This window comes from Dipodomys ordii, unplaced genomic scaffold (genome assembly GCF_000151885.1).
Source record: "Dipodomys ordii isolate 6190 unplaced genomic scaffold, Dord_2.0 Scaffold49, whole genome shotgun sequence".
NCBI classification, from domain to species: Eukaryota; Metazoa; Chordata; class Mammalia; order Rodentia; family Heteromyidae; genus Dipodomys; species Dipodomys ordii.
This window is the reverse complement of record NW_012267265.1, coordinates 4,224,167-4,245,343: the sequence shown is the minus strand read 5'-3', so window position 1 is coordinate 4,245,343 and position 21,177 is coordinate 4,224,167. Positions and strand designations below refer to the sequence as shown.

Here is a 21,177-nt window from a genome sequence, read left to right as displayed (position 1 = left end):
TTCTGTTTGTCCTATACATATATTAGTTATTGTAAATAAGGGAAACTGTGGGACCTATGTTTCTTTGGGCCTGGCTTACTTCACTTAATATAATTTTTTCCAAGTCTTGCCATTTCCTAACAAATAGGGTGATGCCATTCTTTCTGATGGAGGCATAGAATTTTCTTGATCCATTCATCTACGGAGGGGCAACTGGGTTGGTTCCATATCTAAGCTATGATAAATAATGCTGCGATAAACATAGATGTGCTAGTATAAGCTTCTTATTTTAATGCTAACAGTACACAGGGGTTGCAATTTCTTCACATACTCTTTTCATTCCATTGTTTGACTCTCACAGTAATCCTGATTTGTATTAGGTGACTTGTTTTTTAAAATTAATGTACATTTATTGAACTAAGGAATTTCCCTTGGCCATCTCTGTACTTACATATAATGTACTTCAATCATATTCATTCCTTCTACTATTCTCTTTAAGTTGATCTCTGTCATTTTGCTTTCCCTTCCACTGAGAAGTTATAATATTGAGAATCTTTTGTATACCTATCAGTCATTCTTTAGGAAGTTATTTGTTCAATTCCTTAGTCCCATTTTTAAAATTGTATTACCTCTAGCTGTTGAGTCATAAGAGTTTCTTATATATTTTCAATATGAATCCGTTCTTGTATATCTAATTTGAAAATGATTTCTTACCTTCATAAGTTGCCTTTTCAGTCTGCTAATTGTTGTCTTTCCTTGCAGAAACTTAGTTTGATGTCATCCTACTTGTTGAATTTGGCTTTAGTTGCCAGTGCTTTTGGTGTCATTCACCATAAATCGCTACTAAGACCAATGTCAAGTTTTCCCTTCTATTTACTTACAGCAATTTTAAAGTTTCAGTTCTTACATTTAAGTGTCCATCTGACCAGCTTTGAGTTGCCTTTGTTTATAATGTGAGAAATGTCTAGTTTTATTCTTTTTTATTAATAAGTTTTTTAATTGTGAAAATACCATACAGAGAGGTTACAATTACATGAGCAAGGTAATGAGTACATTTCTTATCAAGCATTGTTGTCTCCTCCTCTCCTTTGCTTTCCCTTACCAACCCTGCCCTCCCATTTCCCCCCCCCCCTCCACCCCCCTCATCAAAGTTGTAAAGTTTGTTTTTTGACATAACGTCTAGTACATCTCATTGTTGCAATGGGTCCACCTGTATCCCTATTTCAACAATTTGTTTTTTCCCTTCCCCTCCACAAATTATACCAACATCAAATACAGTGAAAGCAGGGGTTATACCGTGGGGAAGGGACATACAAAGCAAAAAAGAAATAATCTTGTAAATGTGTTAGAAACAATAGCAAGAAAGAAAAACAATTTCTTTCACATGCTAATGTACACAGTTAAAGCATCACTTTTTGAGGAGACTATCTTTTTCTTCATTTTGTACTTAGTACCTTTGCTGAAGATGAATTTACTATATATTTCTGAGTTTCCTATTCTGTTCATTTATTTTCTATCTATGTATATCTCTATCAATATCTGTCAATATATGCATATATTTATGTGTCTGTGATGTGAGATAGTCTTTATAGCAGTACCAAATTGTTTTAGTAGAGCCTTGTAATGTAAAAATTTTAAATTAAGATGTATTGATGCTTCCAGTTTTGTTCTTGCTCAAGACTGTTTTGGTTGTCATCTTGGTGGTACCTTATCAGTTTGAGACTTGTCTTTCCATTTCTTCAAGAATTTGAATTTTGAGCAATATTGTATTGAATCTATAGAACACTTAGGCCAGTATGGGCATTTTAGCAATAATAAGTATTTCAGTCCATGATCTTGGAATGCTTTGTGTCTATTGTGCAGTCTTTAATTTGTTCAGCTTGCTTTTCTCTAGGAAATTATTGTCATGTATAAGACTAATGTATAAGTTCTAAATTTTATATGTCTTTAAAGGCAATATGAATTTATGTTCTCCTGTCTCAAGGAGATAGTTGGAAAGATAACAAGATAACTTAAAATTTGGAAAGCTTTCATCTTTTCCTTTTGACTTAAAAAGTTCTAAAATGAAGAAATCCCTACTGGGAAGATATATGAAGCCAGTATATTAAAGTCTTTAACTCTACTTCATACCTTAGGCACAAACTTCTCCAAATTTGACTCTACTTGGGCTCTTTTCTGCACACTTCTTTATTTCCATGTATTGTGTTATTTCTGTTCTTGTTAGATATATGTGTGAGGAGATGAATTTGTAGTAATTTCCTTTCGTCCTCTAACAATGGTGGGACTTCTTCAAAATGCAGTATTCCGTTTAATTCTATTTCACAGTGTTAACTCTGCCATGAACATGCTAGAGGTACACTATGAGCTAATAGTCATTTTAATAAGTACTACAAAAGTATTGTAATATAAATTGAAATACACATTGCTCTTAGAGTATCTTCATAATTGAGTTGCTAATACTGACATCATTTAAAAATCATTAAATGTATTTTTAATAGGCATCATTGGAATAATGAGAATTTTATGAAAAAATATAGTGAATGAAGATAACTATTCTGAAGAGTTTTGGTCACAAGGGAATCATAGTCTTTTACTTCTTAAGATTTAGATTAATAAAATTTTTAGAAAAGGAACAAAAAATTTTTATATATATAAGGTACCAAAAAAAAAGAAAAGAAGAAGAAGAAGAAGAAGAAAAAAAAAGTTCTTTGATTTTTTTTTTATTTTTTTGGGAGGGGTGGGAAGAATCCTGTATCTCCCTTTTGTCTGTAACCAGCCTCTTGTTGGAGTCTCTGGTCAGCTTGAGGTCCTGTGGCTTGATTGGTTTCTTAAGTCAGTTTGTTGGAACAGGCAGAAAAATGCTCTGCTTTACCCAAGATTTTGAGATCCCCTTCCCAGATTAGTTTAATGGGAGGGTGATCTACTTTGAGAAACACAAAAGAGGGGGATGCTGTGGTGAGGCTAGATTCTGGGTAGAGGTGAGGCCTTTCAACAATCAGTAGCTTTTCCCTGGGGCTATTTTGTGAAAAAACTCACAGAGCCCAGCCTGGAGCCATTCTCAGGGTTTCTGTTTTTCAATTGATTGTGGAGGCTGCTAGAGGGAGGGGCAGCCTCTGGCTCTGGTTACCCAGTGAGGAAAGCCACTCCAATGGCTGGCGCCTGAGCTGGGTGACTTTTCCCTGGGTAGAGCAGAGTCTGGCAGGTCACTTCACCGTTATGTTCTTGTGATCTGCTAAATGAATCTTTTTATTCCAAGGCCTGGGTTGGCGCTGGCAGCTCCTCCGAGCTTTGTCAGTATCCAAGATGGAGATCACCGGTGCTGGGGGGGGAGGGGTGGCCTTCCCTCCTCTGCTCCCTGAGAAGGAGTGAGGATGTCGGGGCTTCTACTCACGCCGAGTCTTGGATCCTGGGTCGTCTCTGGTCTGCAAACTGCAGGATGAAGATGTCCGCTCCTTGTCGGTTCTTGCTGGTGTTGAGTAGAATCCGCTCGCCCGCTGCGTCTGGCTCCTTCATCCTGGACTCTGTGTGAGCGCTCAGGTATGGCCCCAGCTGCGGTCTCCGCAGCGGGCAAGCCCTCCGATGTGTCTCGTTGTCTTGGCTTTCCCTCTCTTGTCTAACTCTCTGTCCTGTGATGGCACACTTGGTGTGATTCTCTGGCTTAGGACTGTTCACTGGAACTCTAAAACTGCTTTCTATGCGAGAGCTTGTTCAGATTCCACCTTCTCCTCCGCCATCTTCCCGGAACTCCTCTCTTCTTAAGATTTAGAACTATAGACACAAAGAGGAATTGTGCCATTATCAATCAACACATCCATTGGATTTGGAAAACTGTGCTGAAACTCAGATCTTCTCTGTTCTAACCTTGGCTTAACCAAGACAATCTGTTATATCTCCTCTAACTCTTCATATGACACAAGGAAGGTGACAGACTACTTTTTAATTGCCCAAGGTACAAAGACCAAGGTAGTCTTAGCCAAGTTTTGATGGCATATACCTGTAATACTAGCTACTCAGGAGGCTGAGACCCAGAGGATCTCAGTCCAAAGCCAACCGAGGTAGGAAAGTCTGTGAGTCTCCATCTGCAATGAACTACTAATACCTTCTACAATTTTTTAGTGTCAGTTTTTATGTACACTAGCATGTAATCACCTTAACAGTTTTCTTTTTTATCTTAAAAAATGTTTTAGCTGGGTGCTAGTGGCTCACGCCTATGATCCTAGCTACTCAGAAAGCTGGGATCTGAAGATTGCAATTCAAAGCCAGCCCCTGAAGGAAAGTCTATGAGACTCTTTTCTTAAATTAACCACCAGAAAACTGGAAGTGGTGCTGTGGCCCAAGTGGTAGAGCACTTGCCTTGATCTGAAAAGCTCAGGGACAGTGCCTAGGCCCAGTATAAGACCCACGACAAGAAAAAAAAACATTTTATTTTAGACTGCAGTGCCCAATTAAAAAATGTATTATCTGTAACACCCATCCACCTTGGAGTTTGTATTTTGTCCTGGCCAACTGGTAGATGTCATTTTCCTAGGATTTTTTTTTTCTGCTTTTCTCATTCCCAGGGAATTCCTTTAAAATGTATAATTGTAGAATTTGTAGAATTCTTTCCCATTTGAAAGAATAAAAGATGAGGAAAAAAAGAGCAATTAACTTTTATCTCTCCCCAGGATTGTGGGAATTTTACTGTTTATTACATTTTTGATACCATTCATGATTTATGAACACACATTAACTGTCTAAAGGTATTTGATTGTGATAGTTATGTTGTAATAGTTATATATACGTAATATATATCATATAATAAAACTAAAGAAGAGAGAAAGTTAAGAAATAGTATATATAATATATATAATACTTCTCTATTAGTCACCCCTCCTTAGCCTCTTTCTCACTCCTCCATTAACTGCTTCTTAGAGTCCCTCTTTTGTAGTAATGGCATATTATTATTATTATTATATTTAGATTCCACACATGAATTTGAGTGAAAAGATTTCTTTCAGAGATTGGCTTATCTCACTATGATAATCTCATTACTTCCATTTTCTTGCATATGACATGTTTTCATTCTCTTTTATGGCTGAATAATAATCTACTGTATCTATATCTATATATATATCTACATCTATCTGTCCACATGATATTTTCTTATCCAGCAATTGGTTGTTGGGTAACTAGGCTGATTTCCAACCACTCTATTATAAATAGTACAGGTATCTCTCTTGATTTAAATTCCTTTTGGTATGTGCCTATGAATGGTATAACAGATCATATGGTCATTCTACTCTTAGTGTCCTGAGGAAACTCCATACTTTTGTCCATAGTGACTGCAGTAGTTTACATTTGTGCAATGTCTGAGGAGTCCTTTTCTCTTCTGGATCCTTGTTCCATTTTGTTGCTTGTTTTTTGGATTATTGCCATTCTGACTGAGGTGAGATGACTGATTTCATTTCCTTGATGGCTAACGATATTGGACCTTTTTTCTTATACTCATTAGCCATTTGTACTTTTGAGAACAATCTGTTCAGATTATTTACCTATTTCCTAATTGGATTATTGGTTCTTTTACTGTGTAGTTCTTTGAGCTCTGAATATTTTGAATATTAATCCTCCTTCCCTTGTGCAACTCTGGAATGTTTTTTCTCCTTCTGTGGATTGTCTCTTAATTTTGGTAATTGTTTTCTTTGATATTTAGAAATTCAAGACCATGCCTTTCACTTTTCAAGAGAAAACAGTGGTTGGGAGTAATACGTGATTAACTTTTCTTTCTCTCAATAAATCTATTTGGAATAGGAGAGGAGTTTTTGCCATCTTCTGTCCTCTCTCATAAACTCTCAGGATATGTAGAAAATATTTAGCCTCACACTAGTTCAGTTTTGAGAAAATATAATTTCAACAGATGCTGGGTGGGAAACAACTTGAATTTTATGTGCAGTTTGCAAGGGAGAATGCTTGAGTTTTCTCATGTCTAGTAAAGAGAAGGAATGACCCCATCTGGCTGTTTTGTTTCAGATGTCAGTATGTGTGATTTATTTTTCTTTTGCATTTGAAAGTTCCGGAGAGAAATCACTGGCTATTTTCTGCCTGGCGGCATGAAAATGTTTTTAAGTCCAAATAATGCTGGGAATATTTAAGAACATATTTCTTTGGCAAAGCGATCTCTTTTAGAGATCAAAACAGGATCTGGCAGCCATTTTGCTGGCATAAATATACTTTGCTTGGATGGGCCAGAGCTGATCAAATCATTGCACCCAGCAGCTGCTGGTTAATTTGCCTTTGGGAATTACCCTCTCTGTGGTGTTTGTTCAAAGTGTGGGTGAATTTAGAGGGGAATTAGCGATGTTTAGGATGCAGAGCCAAATGGATAATATTTAGAGTGAAGTAAGGATTGCAAAGCAAGAAAGACTTTCTGTGCCATTCTAGATTTGCCATTAACTCTTGCTGCTTCTTGAATTCATCTCTTTGTCTTCCATTCCCTAGTCCAGGGCCAAATCTTACTAATGTTCAACCTCAGATCTCCCTGGTTTTGCCTTGTGCCTAGCAACTTTCTTCTGCAAGCCAGTCTGCACTATTCTATTTAATGCACTGACAGGCTATTTTGCAGTTCAAAGCATTTTGCATCATTTAATTTCATTGGTTAGAGCCATCTTCAGGTCTCTTTTGTTCTCTTAGGTTACTTCAGCCTTCTCACATTTGTGCTTGCTTACTCTGAGCACAGCCATCATTAGTAGCTACCCTTCATTACTCTCCCATTTCAGTTACATCTGCCCTCCCTCCCCCCGCCTTTTTGCATTAATCCTTTATAGTCCTGATTATGCTTTGCTCCTGGAATTCTCCATCATTAAAGAATTTGCTTATTGCCCCTAAAATCTACATTTTCCAAAGAATTTTTCTTTGCCTACATAGGCACTTTCAGATGTGCAGACTTTCATGCTTCTAGACCAAAACACTTTTTTTTTTTGAAATCTTTTACTTATTTATTTACTTATTTATTTTTTGGGTCCAATCGTGGACCTGAACTCTGGGCCTGGGTGCTGTCCCTCAGCTCTTCAGCTCAAGGTTAGCACTCTACCACTTGAGCCACAGCGCCACTTCCGGCTTTTTTTCCTGCTTATGTGGTGCTGAGGAATCGAGCCAAGGGCCTTATGCCTGCAAGGCAAGCGCTCTACCATTGAGCCATCTTCCCAGCCCCCAAGAACACTTTCTGAGGACTTTACTCAGTGATTCTGCTAGGTACTTCCAACTTTAATTTTCAATTTGTATCTCCAAACAACCCTTTTAGGGAGGTATTATCCTCTTCAATTTACAGATGAGGAAACTGAGGCTCATTGAACTCAGTTAAGCTTGTTCAGTCTCACTCAGCTAGTGAAGAGCAGAAGTAAAAATTAAATAGTAATTTCCTTCCTTCTAACTCAGTGTTCTTTCCACTTTCCAGTGTATTGTGGATGTTTTGACTGGTTGATTATTGTTATTGTGTATCATTTTTATTGTGTATAATTTGTTCTGCTGCACCAATTAAAATAGTTGGGTAGAGTATCTTTTATCTGTTTGATTATTATTTGATTTATTTACCCTTTATTTATTTGATGCATTTCAGTCTATGGTCATACTACCCCAGATATAGTCACTCCTTTCTGATGTCTTAAAAGGTTAGCAAATCTCTTATATCTGGTCTGTGTCTCTTAAAGGGTAAGAAAACACACAACCAATTGGAAGTTGATTAATCAGATCATTTGTCAAAATATACTTTGATACACTGTGCAGTTATTTCTAGGAGAAATTTCAGAGCTTTTGATGAGTCCTACTTACTGGCAGCCTGGGAGCAAATATCTGGCATTTGTGCACAAGCAGTCAGCCTGGGAGGAGAGCAAGTCACCAACCAAAACCAGGCCAGCCAGTTTCTCAGCAGCATTCTTCCATGTCCTGAAACTCACACAGTAGCCCTCTGTATATGGCGTTGTATCAATGGATTCATCCAAACTGAGGGTCAAAACTACTCCACAAAATGTATTTGTACTGATGATAAAGTCATTTCTTACCATTATTTTTTAACAATACAGGATAACATAATGTTTACATAGTATTCACATTGTACTAGGTCTTACGAGTAATCTAGAGATTCTTTAAAGCACATGAAAGGATGCATACTTTGATATGTAACTATTACACCATTTTATATGAAACTTGAGCACACTTGGATGTTGGTATTTTCAAGGGATCCTGGAAGTGATTTGCTTTGAAAACTGAAGGATGACTATACTAACATCACAGAAATTTGCAGTGTATTATTAATTTATGAAAGCAACGTATGATTATTTTTTGAATGCCTCTCTCTGGTCTCTCTATGCAATTTTATGTCCCCATTTCATAGACTTAAAACTTTAGCAATCATTTCTATTAATATAAGGATCATTTACTGTCATTAGGATGTTAGGTGTCATATCAAACCCGTGTAAAATATTCTTCTGAAGTGAGTATTGTCTGGGCTGTCTGGCTCCACAGATGTCTGAGTCTTACAAGCTGTTGATTATACTGCAAATGTGGACGTTTTAACCATTGGTTGGAGCTGTGTATTAATTGTTTTCTCTGGTGTAGATATCTATCAGTTGTGAATCAACGAATGAGATAGCTGCTTAGCTAATTGTCATTATTCAATTTTTATTTGTGACTGATGGGGAAATTGTTACATATTACTATCTGTAGTTGAAAAGGAAGGCAATCAAAAATTTGAAAGGGTAAGACAAGGAATTCAGTTCAGGATTGAGATCTAGGGCACAACCCTTCCAGTGTTTTCCTTCTCCTTCAGAGGAAGAGGAAGCATCCCCAGGCACTGAGAGGCCCCAGCTCACAATGGGGGAAAGCCTGACTTCTGGGTGCACCAGGCTGATAGTAGATGGGAGACACCTGCTGAATAGCTGGCTTGAAAGGGTGCCAGAGCGTGATAAGCAAGAGCATGGGCTCTGGGGGAAAACTAGAGGTCTAAGTCCCCAGCTCTGTCACATCTAGCTGTGTGATCTTGGAAGGTGACTTAATCTCTATGTATTGTGCTTTGCTCATCTGTAAATTGGAAATTCTAATGGTGTTCAGCTCACAGGTTTATTATGAGCACTAAATAGAGGTGAATATAGTAGAGTATGTTATACATATGTACGACAATAGCACAATCAAATCCACCAAAATTGTTTCAGTAGGAGATGGGGTTAAGAAAAAATAAGGAGAATAACAAAATGCTGAAACAAGGACACAGGATGACCCACTGCACCGATGATGCCCACAGGACAGTATCTTGCAAATGGGCTTTACAAGTTTGGGTGGCGAGGGGGTAGGGAGGTATGAGTGTGGGAAGTGGGGGAGGGAAGGGATAGTGGGACAGCAAGTAGGGGAAGGGGTAACCATGATCGACAAGTCATATACTCATTGCCTTACTCATGTAACTGTAACCCCTCTGTACATCTTAACAATTAAGAAAAACAGAAAAGTCAAAAAAGAAAGAATAATAGCGTGAACTTGATCTAAGTATATTCCATGCATGTATATAAACTCTTTTGTAACATATCACAATAAAAGGTTTGTACGATTAATTTATACAAAAATAAAAAAGTAAATAGACTGGTATCTTGCACTCAAAAATGCTATATAATCTTCTCACTTCAGAAAAAATGAATGAGGAATATCTGGGATGTGGGTACTAGCAGTGGGAGGCAGGAGAACTGAGGGGGCGAAGAAGGTGAATATGGTCAAAATACTTTATGTACATGCATGAACATGGACCAGCAAGGCCTGTTGAGACTGGTGTAGGAAGGGGGTAAGGGAATGAGGGAGAATGATTTAGGAGATGAGTCTCATCATGATACATTGTGTGTCCATGGAACACCCTATACAACTAATCGATGCTTATTAAAAATGTAAAGGCAAAAGAGTGGAAAAAATAACCCCAATAGCAACAAAAACAAAATTAAAACCCAAGCCCCCAATCAACTGCTTTCTCTAGCATGGTTCTGATCACATTCATGGAAAAAAGTCTCCTTCACCATTTTTCTATTTCATCTTATATTATTTTTGTCAGCCGTGGGACTTGAACTCAGAGCATGGATGCTATTCCAGAGTTCTTTTTGCTGAAGGTTAGCACTCTACCACTTTAAGCCACAGCTCTACTTCTGGCTTTGGAATGGTTCATTAAAGATAAGAGTCTAATAGGGACTTTTCTGCCCAGGCTGGCTTTGAACCATGATCCTCAGATCTCAGTCTCCTGAGTAGCTAGGATTACAGGCATGAGCCACCAGTGTCTGACCCAATATTCTTATATTTTACCCACTAAATGACACTTATTTCTAAGAGGTAGCTTGTCCATAAATCCTAACTGTAATGTGAGACAGTCCTATCATTTTTTTCTCTCTCTAGTGCTAGGACCCTCAAAAGTCTAACTCTGACCCTAGTATGGAAAGAAAGAGACATGGGAGATTGAAGTATATTGGAATATAGTCTACAGGAAAATTGGTGGTAAAACAAGAAATGTGATTTGATTTACACATAAGCAGTTAAAGCAGTTGATGGACTCTGAACTTTTCCTCCTTTTTCCAGCGACCACCACACAATCCAGGCGGAAAGGCCACTTCTCTCGCTGTCCCAAGCAATACAAGCATTATTGCATCAAAGGGAGATGTCGTTTCGTTGTGGCAGAGCAGACACCCTCCTGCATGTAAGTGGAGCGCCCTGAGCCACTGAGCCCAGGGGTGCAGCACTGTGCCGGCCTGGAGCTTGACAGCTGGAAAGTCTGAGTTAACGATACCATCTGTCCCCATGCAGTTGCTCTTGGTGCTGCCCTAGGCCACTTGTTTAGGGCCCGCTCAGCTTAGCAGCTACTTATGGAGAAACTGACGCACATTTTCTTCCCGAAATAGGAGCGTGTGACAGCCTAGCTCCACTTCCAAGCTGGGCAGAGTTCTCTGTTGCCTTGCGCAAGCAAAACGAATTCTGTCCAGTGCTAAAATGCTTTTCAGCTCAATCATCTCCTGGGTGGTTCACATGGAAACACATTTCTTCTGGCATGTGGGAGGTGGTTCCTGGTTAACATAAATATGAAGGAATTCCTGCCAAATTAAAAGCTACTTTTTGCAGGTATCAGTTAAGTGCAAGGAAGTCAGTTCTGTTTATAACTAGATGAACAAAACCGGTTTAGTACAGTAGGGAACTCAGAGAAAAATTGTCTTTCTTGCTCTATGATAAGTCTATGTTTAATTTTATTCAGGAGCACTATACTTTTTTGAATCTTTTTTAATATTCATTTTTGTCTAAAGGAATGCCCCTGTACAGTGCTTTTTGGGGACCTTTCCTAATAAAGAGAAGAAAGGTATTCTTTAGGTACTATTTGATTTGAAGTTCACAAAGCATTTATGCTCTTCTGCAGTTTTTTCTGCAGTATGCATTTGTTTTTCTCTAAGGATTTCAGAACAGTTTTTCTAAACTGCTTTGTGGAAACTTTGAAGGTCTCAGAACTTGTCAAAATGTAAGTAGGATTAAATTCTTTAAAGAGAAAAAATACCTATATGGGAATAACAATAACCCCGCTCCCGATTTGCACATTTATTATATGCTAATAAAATGTGTAAAAGAGAACATGCATGCATAACGCTTAGAGGATAAGAATAACTAGTATAAAAAAGCAAAGGAAATTGTGTGTGTGTTTGTGTATGTATGTGTGTGTCTCTGTGTGAAGTAGGATAAAGCTGATTTTTAAAAAATTAAGTATTTACATGGAAGCATGTGTTGAATTTAACATATGAATGCCCTTTAACCCAGCACATCTTTCTAGCTGGCTTCTAGCCACAGATTTATTGTTCTTTAATACTGCTGCCTGCTGAAATCAAAACCACAGCATGTAATCTACCTGCTTCAGACTAACACACAGCTTGTCCCATTTACTTTGAAGTGAAAACTCATTTCACTGGCTTCCTTAGCACCTCTGATCCTGGCTTTCACCTGGCTCTGCTTCTAGCTTTCACCATATTCCCAACTATTCCTATAGAACCTTATAGTCCTTTTCATAGTTTATTATGCAAATGCCTCTCGGAGCCTGAAGAGCTTATGTCTACTGAGGGATTATGGAACAACTGAAGCATCCTTCATTTCTTCCTCTCCAGAAACACACAGGTGTGAGGTGCATGTTACCTTTCCAAATCCTAGCCACACTCCAATGAAAGTTCTTAATAAACACTAGAGCATGACTATTTCTTTGCCTGTCCCTCCTGTGGCTGTGAGTTCCTGGGGGGCAGTTTTCATGGCTTGCTCACTTTTGTACTCCAGTGGTGAGTACAGAGTCCAAAATCTAATAACTGTGAAGAAATGATTGAAAAATGAACGAAATGTGCTTTCGTCATGGTCTATCTATTGCCACGTGAGACTGAAAAACCAAAACCTTAATTTGAATCAGAAATACCTTCTTCGTAGAGGAATGACACAGAACCAATAGCATGCAGCAGAGAACAGGAGTGAGGGCGCAGATTTTAAAGTCAGACTGACCTAAGGTGAGATTTTATTTTCATACATTACAAGCAGTGTTAATCATTGGTCAAGTTTTCCTTTCAAATGTTGAAGCTTAGGGAAAATAATAGGAATCACTTCTGATGGCACCTAGCTCCAAATAAATGTCCTTTCATTGTATCACCAAGATGAGTGTCAAATATTATTAACCTAGGACTGACCCATTAGGTGACTTGGTGAGGCATGAATTCAACCCAAACCATCTTGAGCCAGTGATATCACAATCTTGAAATACCATAAATGCCTCATTTTCTTTGAATTCAGTTTATGGGCCCTTGCTTTTACACACAAGACCAAAGTACATTTCAAATATTTCAAATCCCTTATTAATTTTCTTGGTTTTTTTTCCGTAGCACATGGAGAATTTGTTTCTAGATACACAGTTTACATTTATGCATCAAAATTCACCTACTTGCTGGCTAGTGGATGAACTTGGGAGTGAGACTGCTTGTGATTGAATCCTAGGCTTACTTACTTAACTCGCAGAACCTTTCTTCCTTCACTTGAAAAACACAGTTAACATTATTGCTGGCTTCAAAGGGTAAGACAGGGTTATGATAGAATCAGTACTTACATGTCTCTTAAAATGGTGTCTGGTGATAATTTCAGAACAGCGATCTCAAGCATTCCCTCTGGAGTCCTTAAATCTTGAAACACTAATTTCAATTTTGTTTTATAAGATGTTTGTTCAATAAACTGAGCAGACTAGGATTTCGCTCCCATTGTCCCTTTTTCTCCCATAGGGAAGATAGACTCACTGAAAATTGCCAAGCTGCTGATATGCTATTATTTGTGGAAATGTAAACTAATATGAAAGCCATTATAAATGTGTCAAGAGTTGGCCTTCCACTGTGACTACATTTGGGTTTCAACTTGTAGGATGTATTGATTGCTTTCTGAGAAATGTAATTAAAGCATGGCTTAGCCACTGAACCCAGAGCACATAATTTTGATGAAAAAAAAACAACACTTTTTTTTTTAAAAAAAAGCAACCACAAATGGCTATGTGTTTTTATGGATATATCAATTGTTTTAAAATGCCATATTTAGTAAATTTGCTGAAAAAATAAGCTATTTGGAAGAGTCTATATATATTCATAAGATTTACTTTCTTGACACAACTATTAAAGACATCTTCCTCTTGCATATAATTAAAAAATGATTCCCCCCAGAGTTTCAATTGTATGTGTAACACATTTTTGATATTTCAAGATATTTCTTAACCCGATTCCTGAATTTTGACCTTGAAATGACGATGCCTAGCTATCTTGCAGGAAGCAATTCTCTCTCATTTATCCTGGGGTCCTGTTGCAATAAATGATATTAGATGGCTTTCTCCTTTGCTTGGATTGCAGCTCACCCTCAATTGAGATAGTTCTAAGCTTATTTTTTGTTTGTTTTTCTGAAGCATTATGTATGTCTCAATATTAGTATTAAAGGATCTTCTTACTTGAGAAAAACAGGCTTTGTGAGAATTAACTGCCTTGGATTTCTGGTCAAATAGAAGCTGTAAAACAGCCTAGTAATAAATCAGTTCTTCAAGAAAAATGAAGTTATATAGAAATGTTTCCGGGATGAAAAATTCATCTTTTTTGACATTTACATAATTCTGTCTGGGTGGCATCTCCTTGCGTTTGAATGTGGCTGAGATTAGGGAAAATACTTATTAATGCAAAGGTACTGATGCTTCAACAGGTAATATTGCTTCAAATGTCCTTAGGCAAATTTTTATGTGCCTTTTAAGCTTCTGACACAATTCATAGAATTCTATGGGGGTAGTCTACAAAACCTTGAGCCGTTAGTTAACTATGCTGGTGTGACTCAGGTAAGTCCTAGCTTAAACAGATTCGTAGATCTGACTGCAGATTTAGGGCATCTGCTGAGCTGAAGTATCTCCTAAAATTATGTTGTTATCGATTTGAGATACTGAGGGAAATAATAGCCCTACTTAGACAGCTGCTGGAGGCTCTCTAAGGGATGTGGCCACTTCAGAGGAAAGTGGAAGGAATGATGAACGCTTCTGGAAATGTGGCCTTCCAGAAACCAAAAAGAAAATGGCTAGGACAGGACTTGTTGGGACGTTGTTGGCAAGGTGAGAATGTAAGATTCATAGGAGAAGAACATTACCTCATTTATAAGTTCCCAAACAGTAGAACAAGAACCAAAGGACAGCCGTGGGTGGGTGGGGGAAAGAGTCAGATACTGAGTAGAATGTAAAGGAGGAAAGAAATGGGGGGGGGTGGGAGGAAGAGGGGAGGGGAGAGAGGAAGGAGATTGAAGGAGGTGGAACAGAGAGACTCTGTGGAAATAATATTACACAAATTCTACATTTGATCACTGAGTTATGGAGCTTTCACAACACTACTTCTTGATTCTGTGAAGCAATGTAATTTTTAATCAATGTATAAGAGTGCTTTGGTATACTGAAACTGTTCCTATGGCCCTATGTAAAAGGGAAAAAAATCCTAGAGAGTTTTGAATTCCTTTCCATGGAGGTATTTAAGCTCTGGGAATGCTGCATAGTGAATTTTATCATCCCCCCTTTTCAACTTGGAGATTAAAATTTTAAAACAAAATTCAGTAAGTTGTCATTATCCTTGTTTATTGGCGTTAGACATGTTAACAATAAGCTTGGGGGATGGCTGACTTTTCAGCCAAGAATAGACAGTGAAGTTATTATGAACAGAGCAAGGACAGGTTTTTTTCATTTCTAAGTAGATGAACTGTGGTCTTGATTAATTTCAAGTAATGAAAATGAATTTAATCTCTTTCCGAAGTGAGATTTCGTTTATCTGGTTTTGTTTTGGTAGCTGTGATGGAGGTTACACAGGAGCAAGGTGTGAACGTGTGGACCTGTTTTATCTAAGAGGAGACAGAGGGCAGATTCTGGTGATTTGTTTGATCGCAGTTATGGTTATTTTCATCATTTTGGTCATTGGTGTCTGCACATGCTGCCAGTAAGTATTTTTAAACTTAATTTTAAATAAACACGAGAAGTTGTATCTTGCCCTTCACGCTTTCATTTTATTCTTTTCCCCTACTTCCTACCTTTCCTTTTCTCTTTTGCTTCAATTTAAAGAAATTCACCTTTGAAGATTTACCATCATTGATATTGAAGCACAATACATGATTTAGAAAATCAGGTTTAATGGAAATAATTATTAGAACTTTGAACACACTTTGTCTAAACCTATTTAGAAATGCCAATTGTTCAGTCCTAAAAGCTGGTGTATTTTGTGTTGTTTTAGTAGTTACATAAGATTTCCTTTTTCTCCAATTGTGCAATGGCACAAGAAAATTAAAATACAGGAACAAAGACTTTTTTTTTTGGCTGATTACATTCAAGTAATTTATCTTATATGCAAATCATGATTACACTGTTTTTCCTATATTTTAATTATATACCACACTTAGGGATTAAAGAGTTTCTTATTTTTTGAAATGGGGCTGAGGGCAATTCTTAATTAAGTTAGTTCCTTGTGAAACATACCATTTTTTAATGGTAGGTTGAGAGGCATTTTGTTCAAGTGTTGTCTTCTTGTTTTGTCTTGAGTAGCTACCAGCTTTCTAAACTATTTCTGTGCTATGGTTCACATACAAAAAAATGGTGGGAGAAAAACACTAGATATATAGCCTTTGATCCCCCCTCCCCCCTCCCCACCCCTCCCCGCGCCCCAGCTCTGTCATTTTGTACTTAGAGTCTTCGGACACATTTCTTAAAGTCCTCAGACTTCAATGGCATTTTCTGTAAAACAAAGGTATTAAACCAGATGATGTGTAGGATTCCTTCAAGCTGTAAAATTGAAAAATGTTTGTGAGTTTAAGTACTTTATGGTAGAAAGGAATATTTATAATGCCAGGATTGAGGCAGAGCTGGGAAATGACTCATTTTATTACATTAATTTTGAACTGTACTTTCAGGAAATTGGACTGTAGTCTAGAAAAACTAACTATTTCTTCATTAATGTGCCTAGAAACTCAATTAACATATCCAGAGGTGATCATCATCCTTTCCCCAACTTCTTCTAGTGTTAATGATTCTAGTTTGTGAAATAATTTTGCTTGGAAAATTTTCTCCAGCTCACTAACCTCTAATCAAAATCAGCAGGCACATGCTTGCTATGTAGAGTACTATTGTCTACTTCCAACCTTGTGGACTGTTAGAGCTCACATTTGAGTCTACAAAAGGAGCTGGATTAAAAGAGAAGGAAAAATCATTCCAAAAAAAGCGAACTTTTTAATGGTCCAGAAATGAGATCACAGGCTCGCTTATTGAATAATTTTTGGATTTTCATGAATGTTCAGGCTCATGTTAATTTCTTTCTAAGTCCTCTTCAGAAGCATCATAGGAAAAGGAAGAAGGAAAAAGAAATGGAAACGCTGGGCAAACATTTAACCCCTACAAATGAAGACATTCAAGAGACACATATTGCCTAATGGTAAGTGTGATGAATTTGGTACATGGAAAACTGTTTGGGTGACCTTAAGGGACAAGGAGAAGCTTAATTATGTCTCACAATAATTTCTTGGAATTTGCTTATATTTTAACTTAGCATAATTATCTAAAGTACATATAAAACATCTAAAATAAATTGACTTTTTCATAAAACCTAAGACCTAAAAGAATACTTTCTTCTGCACGTTAGTACAGAGATAGGCATTCGAAGCCTTTATGCTTGTGGTGTTTTTTTCTTCTCTATGTTTGGATATACTGAAGAGTTTTGGTTTTAAGGATTGTTGTTGTTGTGTTTTTTTGGTGCTGGTTCTGGGGCTTGAACTCAGGACATAGGCATTGTCCTTGACTGGTTTTGTTCAAGGCTAGTGCTCTGCCACTTCAGGCACAGCTTCATTTCTGGCTTTTTGGTGGTTAATTTCCTGCCTGGGATGGCTTTGAACTGTGATCCTCAGATCTCAGCCTCCTGAGTTGCTAGGATCACAGGTGTGAGCCACTAGTGCCCAACAAATGAAGAGGTATTTTAATGAAGACACATTACACTGAAGACATAACAAGCTATAAATACTATTGTAGTAGCAGGTACATTGATTGGACAATTCCCATATTCTAAGCTCCTTAGATGTTTTCTCAGTCAGCAGTCTGTAGGATTCTGGAAATTATCTTGAGTGAACCAATGAAGAGATTTTGAAAAAAGGACTGTGAAGGTAGGTTTAAGGGCGCATACAAAGAATGTCATGGCTCCTTGACACAAGCGTAGAGAGCTGTTACTCTTCCTATGTTGGGCAGCCTGGATTAAGTGTTACCTTAGCATTTGAAGAGCTCTGGAGAAGCACCTGTAACCAGGCAACATTGGGTAGTGTGGAAATAGCTACTTCTAGAACTGAAATGAGGATGGGGGAAGAAATAGTGGAGAAAAACACAAACAAAACCAATCTTTTCCTACTTTCACAACTTCAGTACATGCTTTCTACTAGCCAAACCCAGCCAGAAGTGGACAATAGAGTACCTAGAATGGGAATTAGGGGGAATCCCTGCAGGAAGGCTACAGCAGGGCACACAGAATGGCCTGAAAGAATCAGGCTGGATAGAGTTGATTGTAAGAACACAAAACTTGGAACTGGCTGAAAGTAAGTTGGTATATTGCTTCACAAGAATGGTGGTTGAGAGGTAAGGTAGATTTCACACAGAAAGGAAACAGATTATTTCTTTCCTGCTTTTCAAAGAAGTAGTTTTATCCTTTTAGATCAGAAGGGAGGCCATTGTGGTCAGACCACACACTTCCTTCTTAACATTCACCATGAAAAAGTAGTGACTTTCCATAGCTTTCTCTATGTACAGTCTATCCTTGCTGAGCATGGTAATATACACTTGTAATCCCAGCACGCAGAAGTCTGACACAGAAGGATCATCAGTTCAAAGCCAGCCTATGCTTCATAGCAAGACACTGTTTCAAAACCCTTCTCCCTGCTCCAAACCAACAAAGAAATAAAAACAACTCAAGAAACTACAAAACTCTCTACTTTGCCAAACATCCCAGTAATTCCCTAATGGAGTAGGTAGTAAATGCCTATTAATTGATTATAATAGTTTTCTAATTTATTGTAAGGACAACAACAATAAACCAAAACAGAAATACTGCTTTTGGATTTCTGATGATTATGATTATGATGATTATGATTATGATTATTACACAGTACAGAGCTCTAAAATTTCTCTTCTTTCCTTCATTCTTTCAGACTATTAAGGTACCTCCAGACTGGCGGGGAGTTACAAAGTGTGAGTTACTCATTTGAAAATGGACAGAACATGCCTCAGGAAAACAGCTAGTTGAAATGAACTTTAAATATGTATTTTACTTTTGTATTTTTATTTGTAATATTAGTTTGTGTTGTTTGTTATTATTTTTAATAATAATTTTATTATAGTCTAGTAAAAAGTACATGTGTAGGTAGCAGTAATAAGAAGGGACATTGCTACAGATTTCCTCTGAAATTGTATCACCAGGATTACATATAAAATTTAAAAAGTGGGCAGGGATTTAGAGCTTAAGGATTGAATCAATAATAAAGCTACCATGTTCACATACTTACTATATGTTTAACTTGAAATATAGTATTTCCTTTAATCTCTGTTTCCCACACAGGAAAGAATCCAAAGAATTTAGGCATTCTAACCTGGATTTGGTGAGTTAGGAATTGGTAGGGCCAAGATTTGCCCAAATTAAAAAATGGTGCTCATTCTTATTAGCTTCTGTTTGTGGATCTTAGCTCAGTAATAAAATCTGAGGTTTTCTACAGAACTGTGTTTTGCTATGATTCTGAGAGGTGCAGGACATTTTTCTGCAGAAACACAGAAGACAGAGACCCTGTCAGGTTTGCTGATCATATCGTGTGTTGTATGGAGTTGACTTTTATTGTTTCTTTGTTCCCTCTTGAAGTCTCAATGATATGAGTAATATCTTACAGTACTAGCACAAACAGATTTTTACCCCAGTGCTTGGTTAATGAACAAAGACAGAAAAGTAAATGCTTGACATTCTTCACACCCTGAGTAAGTATTTATGCTCAATAAAATATAAATAATGGCCCGGGAACAGGCTGTGAAAGGCAGTGACAGCACTGTAGACCTCAGGCAAGCAGTGGTTATGACCTTACCTTCATTCATTTGATCTTAAAGCAACAGCAGCAGATCTGGTTCTCTCAGGTTGATTTTGGTACCGCAAACTCAGGATCATCCTATCTGTTACTTGAACCATTTTATCAACTACTCCATCAGCTATACAGTGTGTTTAGTAAGGACTGCATTAAACTGAAAATCTACATTTAGCCAACATTTCACAGAATATGGAATTTTTTAACCTGAATTACGAGACTCACTTACAAAACGAAGTGACTGCACATCGTGTCTGCCAGCCAAGAAGCTTCTTTTTCAAAATATCTGTAAATTCTTCTTTACAATGAAGAGTCCATAGTCACATTGAAATAGGAAATTCAGACAGAAAATGAGATTGTTGTAGCTTCTTCTAGCATATGTAATATCGAGTGAAACTGGGTTGGGAGGAAGTGTCTAATAGTAAAAATTTTGCTTACCTGTCAATTAAGAGACAAGTTAAAAATCTGACAGTTTTCCAAATAAAATTTTTCAGACTTGATGTTCATTTATTAAGGATCTCTGTATAACAAGACTATAAATAAATTATTCATGCTGTGTATGCCTTATTTTCAAGTGTCCTTTAACTCATTCTTCTATTCTCTACTTTCTGTGTCTTCCTTGATACTGAAAGTTCTTGGGAAAAATGTTCATTAGATTATTTAAAAACATGAAATAATACTATTCTTGTTTCTTCTTTCCTGAATTGAAGTTGGCTGGCCAATAAATATCTCTCCTGCCGGGTCATAGGGGAGCTCTATGTTGAGTCTTTTGAGGAAACTCCATACTACTTTCCAAAGTGGTTGAACACTCTCACCAACAGTGCAGTAGGGTTCCCTTCTGGCCACATCCCCTCCAGCATCTGTTGTTATTAGAGTTCTTGATTATAGCCATTCTAACTGGGGTGAGGTGGAATCTCAATGATGTTTTGATTTGCATTCCTTTTATGGCTAGAGAGGTTGAGCATTTCTTCATGTGTCTATTGGCCATTCTTATTTCCTCTTCAAAGAAGTTTCTTTTCAAGTCTTTAGCCCACTTATTTATTGGGCAGCTGTTTCTTTGAGGATTTGTGGTTGGGGGATTTAATTTTTTGAATTCCAAATATATTTTAGATATGAGACCCTTGTCCGTTGTATGACTAGTGAAGATTTTCTCCCAATCCATGGGCTTTCTACTGATCTTGCTAGCTATGTCCTTTGGCCATGCAGAAGCTCTGCAATTTCATGCAATCCCATTTGTCCAACCTTTCTTTGATTTGTTGTGTTTCTGGGTCTCTATTGAGAAAATTTCGGCCTGTGCCAAGGAGACCTAAGGTTTCCCCTGTTCCATCCTGTAATGTTTTCAGGGTGTCTGCTTTGACTCCAAGGTCTCTGATCCATCTGGAGTTGATTCTGGTGCAGGGTGATATATAAGGATCTAGCTTTAGTTTTCTACATGTGACTAACCAGTTTTGCCAGCACCATTTACTGAAGAGGCTGTCTTTCTTCCATCCTATTTTTTTAGCTCTCTTATTGAAGCATTTGGGCAACAAGACCATACTAAAGTTACCAGCACAACTA

General features: G+C 37.6%; 1 protein-coding gene across 1 annotated transcript in view; it reads left to right on the top strand.

Moving 5' to 3' along the window:
- Positions 1 to 20,171, top strand: part of Btc (betacellulin) — a 48,275-nt gene extending 28,104 nt beyond the window's left edge. The window contains exons 3-6 of the mRNA XM_013020088.1: positions 10,555 to 10,672; positions 15,324 to 15,470; positions 16,842 to 16,952; positions 18,706 to 20,171. Coding sequence (XP_012875542.1) covers positions 10,555 to 10,672; positions 15,324 to 15,470; positions 16,842 to 16,950 — 374 coding nt within the window. The 3' untranslated portion in view covers positions 16,951 to 16,952; positions 18,706 to 20,171. The remainder of the gene's footprint in view (positions 1 to 10,554; positions 10,673 to 15,323; positions 15,471 to 16,841; positions 16,953 to 18,705) is intronic.
- Positions 20,172 to 21,177: the final 1,006 nt, after the last annotated feature.